Source organism: Epinephelus fuscoguttatus, linkage group LG6, assembly GCF_011397635.1.
Source record: "Epinephelus fuscoguttatus linkage group LG6, E.fuscoguttatus.final_Chr_v1".
Classification (NCBI taxonomy): Eukaryota; Metazoa; Chordata; class Actinopteri; order Perciformes; family Serranidae; genus Epinephelus; species Epinephelus fuscoguttatus.
Genome location: NC_064757.1, coordinates 44,630,803 through 44,641,398, shown reverse-complemented (window position 1 = coordinate 44,641,398; position 10,596 = coordinate 44,630,803). Strand labels below are relative to the sequence as shown.

The window sequence follows — 10,596 nt, the reverse complement described above, 5'->3', positions numbered from 1 at the left end:
ACAGTATTATCACCATTTGGAGGCGATTATGTCACCTGTTAAATCAAAGTGGCACAACCCAACCGACAGAGAACTTTAGATTACAAGTAAACAGGAGTTTAGTGTTGGGTTTGTTTTGTGTCTGAGCTCTGTGGATGTGAATGCGGGACTTTTGTCTGTGCGTGTCTTTATTGTGAATGAATGTGTTCTGTTCTTGATGTGTAACTTTGGAACATACCTGCTTGATTTGGCTTACTGTCTTTTTAATACCTAATTCCCTCTTTGTGTTACTGTCTCTTCACTGAAACTGAGCAAAGGGACAGTAGCTTGGTGTATCTCCCATTTTAATTTCTTTTGTAGTGGACCTACACAATATAGTTAAAACTGGTTAAGTGAAATTAAAATGAAAACATTCTGGCACATGCATATATATTCACCCCCTTTGCTATGACGCACTAAAATAAGAATTGGTGCAGCCAATCACCTTTTGAAGTCACATAATTAGTTAAACAAAGTCCACCTGTGGGGTCTTGTTCACGAGTGAGGGTAAAATGGAGTGTGAGAAGGATCGGCAGTTTGGTACGGCATCTGCAGTAATGTGGGCACTGCACCGGACTGTCATGGTGAAGAGGGAGCTGAGCCGGAAAGCAAAGCTTTCATTTTACCTGCCCATCTATGTCCCAACCCTCACCTATGGTCATGAACTTTAGGCAATGACCGTAGGAATGAGATCGCAGATACAGGCGCCAAACTTTTCAGGTTGGGCTCAGCCTTAGAGACAGGGTGAAGAGTTCGGACATCCGGAGTGAGCTCATCAAAGGGGTCAGTTGAGGTGGTTTGGGCATCTGATCAAGATCCTCCTGGACACCTCCAACTGGTAGGAGGCCCTGGGGCAGACCCAAAACACACTGGAGTGGAGGCATTATATATCTCATCTGGCCTGTGAATGCCTCAGGATCCTCCAGGAGGAGCTAGAAAGCGTTGCTGGTGAGAGAGGTATGTGGATTACTTTGCTCAGCCCGCTGCCCCTGTGACTCGGCCCTGGAAAAGTGGATGAAAATGGAATGGAGTGGAATGGAATGTCCACCTCTGTGCAATCATTATCTTAGTATATATGCACTTGTTCTGAATGGCCCCAGAGTAAAATAACTGTAAAATAACTGATGCCCACAAAGTAGGAGAGGGCTGTAAAAAGACAGTAACATGTTTTCAGGTAGTTAACAGGAACTGTGGAGGTCAAGTTGAGGTCTGGAAGACCAAGAAAACTTTCTGAGAGAGCTGCTCGTAAGATTGTAAGAAAAGCAAATCAAAACCCTGGTCTGACTGCAAAAGACCTGCAGGAAGATTTCTCAGACTCTGGAGTGGTGGTGCACTGTTCTACTGTGCAGACACACCTGGACAAATATGACCTTCATGGAAGAGTCATCAGAAGAAAACCTCTCCTGTGTCCTCACCAGAAAATTCAGCATCAGAAGTTTGCAAAGGAACATCTGAACAAGCCTGATGCTTTTTGGAAACAAGTCCCGTGGACTGATGAAGTTAGAATAGATCTTTTTGGACACAGTGAGCAAAGGTATGTTTGGAGAAAAAACTGTTAAACACGGGGGTGGATGGATGATGCTTTGGGCTTGTGTTGCAGCCAGTGGCACGGAGAACATTTCAGGGGTAGAGGGAAGAATGGATTCAGTGAAATTCCAGCAAATTCGGGAAACATCTGTAAAAGAAAAGCTGAAGATGAAGAGAGGATGGCTTCTACAACAGGACAATGATCCTAAACACACCTCCAAATCTACGATGGACGACCTCAAGAGGAGTGAGCCAAAGGTTTTGTGATGGCCTTCAGAGTCCCCCGACCTTAACATCATTAAAAAGTCTGTGGATGAAGCTCGAAGAGCAGTGCATGAAGACGGCCCAAGAATCTCACAGAGCTAGTTGAAAATCCCCCAAACAAGAACTGAAAGACTCTGAGCTGGTTATAGGAAGGGTTTCAAAGTTGCGATATATGCCAACAGGGGGCGCTGACCATGCAGGGTGCCCAAACTTTTGCTTCGAACCCTTTTCCTATTTTGTTATTTTGAAACTGTTAAAAATTGAAACTGAAAAAAAAATCTTTAACTTCATGCCTTTGGGAAGTCAGGTCATCTTTTATTCACTTGGCTATAGCTACACATTCAACAAAATTTTGACCAGGTGTACCCAAACATTTGAATGCAACTGAGATGAAGTTACACTAAGATTGCACACAGGTGGACTTTAACTGATTGGTAGCACCAGGTCTTATTTAACTGTGTCATAGCGAAGTGGGTGAATATATATGCACCACTTTTCAGGTTTCAATTTTCAGAATCTTGTAAAAAGAAGTGTTTTGTTATAATTATTGTGTTTATTTTACTCCCTTTATCTAACAGGTTGTGAAAAACTTTATGGGCCCCCTGAAAACAGACAGGTCATTGTCAAGATGCATCGTTGTTGTGACACAGATAGTACAAACTTTGAGACCCCAACTTTGAGGTCAGAGTAATAAAGGTTAGATTGAAGAAAAGAATCTGAGACCAGCCTGTTTAATGCTCCAGCTTTTTAATTGTGCATCATAAATTGGTTTGTGCCAAAGCGTTCGTTTCATAACACATTCAGTCTCCTCTTGTTGAAGAACAAAGAGGAAGTCCAGCTCCTGTTTACGTCTCTTGTCGCTTCGTCCCTTCAGCAGCGTTACAGCCAAACAGAGAATCAAAGATGTGATTAAGCATGAGACTGATGGCACAGAGACAAACACACTGTTACTCCTACAGCAGATGTTTGTGTGTGTGGCTGGTCCAACATGTCTCTGTGTGTCAGCACAGGAGCTACTACAGGCTGTAGGCACAGACAGATGGGCGTGTGAAGCTGCAGAGCTGGTCAGCCCAGCAGTTAGCCTCTGTGAACACAAGAAACACAGTCAGTCGGTTTCCCTGCTAAAGGAACATCAGTGGCACTCAAGGACGATATTTTCACAGCACAGAGGAGGAAGCTCCGTGTGGCTGGAGACAGTTACAGGTCATTTGATTCACATGTTGTTTTTTCATCCTTTCATCATTCGTCAGATTTTAACAGCCAACATTATTTATCACTTTTGTCCTTTAACGTTTTTTTGTCTTTTTAACTTTAACTCTGTTTAGACATCACGTCAAAGAATGTGTTAAGACTTACCTTTTGAATTCATCTGCAGACAACTCTGAGATGGGACAAGATCTTCAGGATGACCTGGGCACCAGTTCAGAGCGGAAAAGTCACTGCCATCAGTCCAGAGCCAAGTATTTTTCTAGAGAAACGGAATAGAAATAATGTCATTAGAGAGTGTCATCCAATCAGTGATCAGACCTGTTGGAGTGATAAATTACCTCCTGGCAGTCAGTGCCTCCAAGCCAAGCTTCTGGATTGCTCAGAGTTAAAGTATTTATGTACGTCTGAATGGCAATATACTCCTTCATACTGTGCACCGATGCAAGGTGTGCGCTCAGGCTCTGGCAGTTTCTCTACAGGGGAGATGGACAGACACACACACAAACACACAGACAGATGAGAAGCTGCACTCTAATGCTGTAAACCTGCTTGTCTGCAAGACAACCTGCAAGAGACTGCTGGTCCAGTGTGGAGGATTTATAGGGACGCACTATATTAACAGAACTTGTATATAATATTCATAACCGTGTTTTCATTAGTTTATAATCACCTGAAAACAAGACTTGTTGTGTTTTTGTTCCCTTCAAACCTGATGTTTATATCTACTTGTGCAGTGAGGCCTCTACCACAAAGTCCACCATGTTGTTCTACAGTAGCCCAGACCAGACCAATCAAATACTGGCTCTACAGAGGGCCATTAGGGTTTTCACATTGGCCACAGTAGTTCTCCTACACGCTGAAGGACTTTCAGTTCTGCAACGTTGCCACTACATTTTTGCTTTATTTGTCCAAGAGGTAATGGAAGACTACTCCAGTGTTCAAACATGGACAGTTTCACATGTTTAACTTCACTGTTGTTCTGTTGTCTCTGCTACATTGGCAGATTTAATTAGATAGTTGTGTCTTTGGTCACAATTACTTGATTGACTGAAATCTCTGATTCTCTGACTTTTCATGTAGCACCATCACCACATCAGCATGAACTGTTTTAATATACTATGCAAAAGTAATGAAATCCTGGTCTTACTGTTTTGACTCATAACATCTGAACTGCAAAGCACAAAAAAGTTTTGTTTTCATAGATAACTTCATTCTAGTCAAATCAAATGTTTAGGCCCTGCCCCTTTCCACTTGAACAGATTTTCTACAGTTTAAATGTTTTTTCACATCTTTTTAAATTTTCACCATATTTGGTCCAAATTTTACTCTCATGAGTCTGATCATCTCAGTAGTGTTCTTGAATTTAACATTTACAGTCTTTTGAATGCAGCATGTCATTGCAAGACAATGGAAATGAAAGGCGTACATATTTCAGAGTGTTTTAAATAACAAGAGGAACCTGAACACACCAAATGAGAGGAGCTGTGCAGGTCAACATCAGCCAAATAAAATTAGTGCAGAAATGTTTCACTGAATCCAAAACATCCTGATTACCTCAGCATCAGACCAGCTCAATGCTCTCGGAACGTACTGGAAACAGCGACCGTCTATGTTAAACCAACGACTGCGACAGGAAGGAGCTGCAGCATCTGGGTTGACAAACAGTATTGTGAGTGATGTCATAACATTGTGTCATTTAACAGCAAACAGAAGTGTAGCTGCAGAGTGTGAGGGCAGGAGGTCATCAAGACGAGCCCCCTCCTCTTTGATCTGTTGACTTTGGCTCTGGTCACATCAGTGTGTTTATAGAAGCTTTGCTCTTTGTTTCATTGAGGCAGGTGACAACAGCTGATTTCAGTTTTCACAGTTATTAATCACATGTTTCTTAGCATGTTCTCAGATACATACAGTGTGTCTACACATGGATCTATACCTGTACTGTAGTTCAAACTAAACAGAGGAAGGTTTAACACTGATACTCACCATCAGCTGTAGCCACAGCTATCATGATGCAAAAGAGTAGAGACACAGTCTGCATGTTGGTGGTGGAGATGATGGTTGAGCTCTAAAAGGAAAGAGACAGATGACTGATAATCCTGAAGGGAGCTGAAGTGAACAGAGCAGTGGAAGTGAGTCCAGCAGAGGAAGGAGAGAAGATGTAGAGAGAGCAAAGAGAGGAGAGTGGTAGCAAACCTGCTGAAGAATGATCTTGTCTTCTTCTTCCTCAGTGTCAGCCTGTGGTCTTCCTGTGCGGAGGTGCTGAACAGGAGAAATCATCAGCTTTTATATACACTGACTTATCTTGATGAATGTCATCACATCTGCTTATGCCTTTTTCTTTTTAAGGCTTATCAGTTTGGATGCTGGTCAACAAATCAAAGTGCAACACATCCCACACTGTTGTTTAGTTTCAACCCACTGACTGTGTGATGTCTCTGCTGCTGCTGCTGCTGCTGCTTTAATACTTAGAAATAACATACTGTCAAGTGAATAATTCCAGATATTTTATTCTTCATAATTAATTATAATCAATTTGTAATCAATCATAATTTAATTAGTCAACTGAGCAGCAAGCAGAAGAGAAAGGGCTGAAATACGTAGTGGAAGATGAATGTTACATTTATTGGTTATTATCAGTGAGTCATCCAAACTAAAAGTTGTTTGTTTTGTGAACAGATAACCTCCATCTATACCTCATATAATATGTTTTAGCAAAATGCCTGTTTGTGAGACTTGGATTTGACTGCATGAGTTGTGTGAATGGATGTTTTGATATATTTTGCTGTTGTAAAATGATGATGCCTTTTACTTCAGTTCACCAAGAATGTTCACCTTTTTTGGATTCTTCATTCACTGTAAGGCATTTGAGAAAGAGTACTGATGCTGAGTATTGATATACAAATTGACATGTGGGGGTGGAAGTATTCCTTTGAGATCTGGGGACCCTTCATTGAACATATTGGGAGGGAGTCGTGTTGTCAGAAATCTTACTTTATCAATAGCAATTCTGAATTGAACAATCTGAACAAGCCTGATGCTTTTTGGAAACAAGTCCCATGGACTGATGAAGTTAGAATAGATCTTTTTGGACACAATGAGCAAAGGTATGTTTGGAGAAAAAATTGTTAAACACGGGGGTGGATGGATGATGCTTTGGGCTTAAGTTGCAGCCAGTGGCACGGGGAACATTTCAGGGGTAGAGGGAAGAATGGATTCAGTGAAATTCCAGCAAATTCGGGAAACAAACATCACAGCATCTGTAAAAGAAAAGCTGAAGATGAAGAGAGGATGGCTTCTACAACAGGACAATGATTCTAAACACACCTCCAAATCTACGATGGACGACCTCAAGAGGAGTGTGGGATGTGCTGCACTTTAATAGTTAAATAAAGATGCACAATATTGGATTATTTTCCCAATATTCAATACTAGTCCATAGCCATTGGTAGCTTTGTCACCTTCTACCTATGCCAGTCCTCAATGCCTATGTGCAGTTTCACATAGATTGACCACGTCAGTGAGGAGAAAAACGTGGGACAGACAGAATGACTGACTGACAGAATGACACACTGACAGTTTCCGTGATTATGTACAGCATACCATACCATGACTTAGTCATACCAAACATTAGAAAACAACACCAACATTGGTCCACAGGGGGAGCCACAGCGATCGGTCACATTTTAGCCATTTTGAAGCATTTTTCTGTTGTTATAGCGCCACCCAGTTGCCAATTAGAGTTAAATTTCTCCAGTCACCTTGAGGCGTCCTGTTCTACATATCTACCAAGTTTAGTAAAAATCCATATGGCGGTTAGGCCTAGATAAGAAATGAGCTCTCTAGCGCCCACTTTTTGTTTGATTGGCTAAATAATGGAGGGTTCCCCTCAGTTTATGTGTGGTCATATGCCTACAAAGTTGCGTGGTGATGGGTGAAACCCTTGAGATGTTCTACACCTTTATGTGATGAGCCACGCCCTCCGCAATATTCATTGCCTTATAGAAGCTCAGTTTTAGGAAGTTTTCCAACTTTTGCCAAGAGGGAACTTTAGATATTGGTCCCTAGATTATGTTCACCCAGTTTCATGCAGATCGCTCAAACTTCCTAGGAAGAGATCCATTTGAAGTGTTTTTCAAACAATTCAAAATGGCGGAAAATCTATATAAGCGGAAGTTATGGGTTCTTGAGGCAAATGTGTTCCTCATGAGGAGAGGCATCTCTGTGCAAAGTTTCATGTCTCTACGACAAACGGGGCATGAGATATGCCCATTCAAAGTTTGACATTTCAGTCGGTTGCTATAGCGCCCCCCTTTGGCCAATTGATGTAATATTGCTTCATTGGCATCCTCCCATGACCCTCTACCACTGTGCCAAATTTCACATGGATTGACCAAGTCAGTGAGGAGAAAAACATGGAACAGACACACACACACACACACACACACACACACACACACACACACACACACACACACAGTTTTCATCATTTTATAGTAAGATAAGATACACCAACTCATTTGGCTGATAACCAATACCAATATCCATACATCCATTTTTTTCCCAACTAATTTAAGTGATCATCACTTCTCTACTGTAGTGAATTAACATCATATTATGCATGCACACTCTTATCCTGACGGCTCATCGGCAGATGGAGATATGAAATACAATGATTTTTAATGTATGTAATATTCATTCATTCATTGTGCAAAATAAGAAAAAGCATGTTGGACGATGCCGATGACGTACTGATATTGTTGTGCATCCCTAATAATAGTAATTCATTTTAGAGACAGGGCCGTCCCCTGAGGTGCCCCAGTGCTGCTCACTATGACGTCTGACACTGTGTTGTGGTGTGAGTCACAAGTATCATTAATGTTTGAGAGTTTGGAGGAATGTTTCATTATTGTCTCGTAATCACAGCAATGGGTCTTCCATAGGTATTCAACTAGTGGTCACTGGGCTACAAATGTAGCCTGGTTCCAGACCATAGACCCCGCCCACTCAGCTGAGTAGGCTTGCATGTCTGGTCTGGCATACTTCAATGAATTTGCGATTTATCTCGTCCAAACGATGGACGGACCAATGAACGCTGGGGGTCTAGCGATTAGCCAATCAGTGCCGCGCTGATGTCAAGCTGTACACCGGTGGGTAACTGGTAAGGATAGCAACAATGGCGACCGCTACAGATCCTACAGACCACATTAACGATGCTAACGAGGTATTTCGCCACTACTCGCGTTAATGGAGGACCAAATTAAGGAAGCTGCTAAACTGGATTTAACGGCGATGCAGCTGGGCATGCACGACGACGGAGACATTTTAAACGGGCAATGCTCGCTTGTTTTCGGCGCCCCCGAGGCATGGATACTAATGACGTCAGATTCTGGGTGAGTCGTTGATCTCTACTGATTGGTTAGGGAAAAAATCAAATTCCCTCCCCCTTGTAAATCGCCTTCAATGGAAGCCATGTCAGACTGAAGGTTCTGGGAACTTCAGTCTACTACTACAAATGACTTCCAGTCCTTTCTGTATACTATGTCCACACACATTTATCTGAGAAATGTCCACAAGTGTTGCTAGTTTGGGCACATAAAATGCAAACCCGTTCAGATATAACATCCGTCAGTGTACTATGCTCACCCCACGCTGCATTACTTAAATATAATTCTTCTTTGTTGCATGTTTGTTCTCGTCATGGCTTCCATCCTTGTATGTTTTAATCTTTGAATGAACACTATAATTTAAACTTTAATCATTAAAAAATGTGTCTGTCCAAAGTCTGTCCAATCATTTTGCCTTTGCATGATTTTAATCTGGAGTAAACACGCTGTCACAGACTGACTTGTGTAATTTGAAGCAACACTCACATCAAATATTAGTCTTCAGCCCACATGTTTAGTTATGGCGTTGGTGGACATTACAACACCACAAGGACATCCCGCCTGTTTAAGCATCTGTGACCCTGAACCAGATTTCCTACCCCGATTGTTGGTTGGAGCAAATCCATCATTTACAATAATTCAAAACTTAACACAGCCTGGGACATGTAACGTAATTTCCATTCATTCACAACCTGCAAGAAATATTTGTATTTTAGTTTTTCATTCTCATTCAGTACAGTCTGAATATTCAGTTTCAAATCATTTCCCTTTAACATCTGAAGCCTCACAGAGCTGTCAGCATGACTGTGAACTCTCAGTCTTGTTTCACTGAGATAGTACATTCCTGTTGGCAAAGCTGGGCACAAAGTGATTGGAAAAGTATCTTGTTACAGTTTAAAAAGACACAAACAGTAGCATTACAGCAGAGTGTGATACCATATAAAAACAGTAGAAGAGAAAGAGAAGCACCCTCCACCCCTCCTTGTTCCCCCAATACCAACAACTTATCCTCCTTTGTGTACCACCTAAGACCCCGATTACAGAAAGCATTTTGCAGGTTGCAAAGCACGAGACGCACTGCGCTGTTTTTTTTTTTTAATTGAAATGTTGAGGCAGAGGGTGCTGTCTGTAGCTCTGGTTGAGGGTGAGAGGCTGTCAGCAGATAAACAGAGATCTGTGTGGGTACATGAGACCCTAAAAAAGAGGCTGGATCATGGGGAGTACCACCAGTTGGTCCAGGAGCTTCTCCTCCATCATGGACGTTTACAGGCAGATTTTAGGATGACTCAGGGGCAGTTTGACAACCTGCTGTCTATCGTCAGGCCGTATAGCTCTGGGTATCCAGCAACCACTACCACCAGTTTCTCCTCCATTGTTTACCAACTGTGAACTTGTTGTTGTGACCACCACAGAAGGCCCGCCTCTCAAATCATCTGATTGGACAATGGTAAAAAAGCGTGAGCCGCTCTCTCACGCTTAGTTGAAGTTTTCTCAACTTGAGAAGTTCGGAGTTCTCCAGTAAAGGCAGCGGGTGCCTAGAGCGCAGAAACATGTGGTGTGTGTCAGCGCCAAAACTGCAAGCAAAAACCTTAATTCTCATTAAAATCTATTACAAAAAAAACACCTCCAGTTGCTAAAGCCCTTTCTGTGTGATCTGGGCCCAACACTGCAGTCCAGGGGAACACAGAGGAATATGATAGTTCACAGTGAGTGCGTTGCTGGACCCAACAGGACATGTCAATAGTTTCACTTGGATTTAACCAGAGACTGACATTAGTTAGTAAGTAAGTAAGTAAGTAAACTTTATTTATATAGCACCTTTCACAGGTAAAAACCACGAAGTGCTTCACAAAAGTTAGAACAATAACAAAGAAAACAGAACACAAAGTATAAACATAAATGCAAAGATGCATAGATATATGAGAAAAACAGCAACAACAAAAAACACACAATTAACCAAATGCCAGTTTAAATAAAAAAGTCTTTAAATGTGTTTTAAAAGTATCAACAGAGTTTAAACAGCGTAGTGAGAAAGGCAAAGCATTCCACAGTCTCGGAGCTACTGTGCCGAAAGCTGATGAAAGATTTAACAGAACCAAAACTGTGTGTTTACCAGAATCAGCTGACATTAAGATGTCACTGGAGCATTTAAGTAGTGTGGTTTCAGTGGAGTGCTTGTTGCGAAAACCAGACT

At 41.8% G+C, this 10,596-nt stretch overlaps 1 protein-coding gene across 1 annotated transcript; it reads right to left on the bottom strand.

The window, feature by feature from the left end:
- Positions 1–2,539: 2,539 nt before the first annotated feature.
- Positions 2,540–5,361, bottom strand: LOC125890834 (type-2 ice-structuring protein-like). The gene is made up of 6 exons (XM_049579658.1): positions 5,212–5,361; positions 5,002–5,083; positions 4,573–4,667; positions 3,357–3,491; positions 3,166–3,277; positions 2,540–2,893 (listed from the first exon to the last, which is right to left on the bottom strand). The coding sequence occupies exons 1-6, from the start codon at positions 5,293–5,295 to the stop codon at positions 2,826–2,828; spliced, it is 576 nt and encodes a 191-aa protein (XP_049435615.1). The 5' UTR covers positions 5,296–5,361; the 3' UTR covers positions 2,540–2,825.
- Positions 5,362–10,596: the final 5,235 nt, after the last annotated feature.

What these genes read in the sequence shown, in the direction of transcription:
- LOC125890834 (XM_049579658.1), bottom strand. Translation starts at nt 5,295, where the DNA reads ATGATTTCTCCTGTTCAGCACCTCCGCACAGGAAGACCACAGGCTGAC. An exon ending in ACAAGATCATTCTTCAGCAG is followed by an intron (nt 5,084 to 5,211) that starts GTTTGCTACCAC and finishes CTTTCCTTTTAG; the next exon opens with AGCTCAACCATCATCTCCAC. An exon ending in AGCTGTGGCTACAGCTGATG is followed by an intron (nt 4,668 to 5,001) that starts GTGAGTATCAGT and finishes TTGTCAACCCAG; the next exon opens with ATGCTGCAGCTCCTTCCTGT.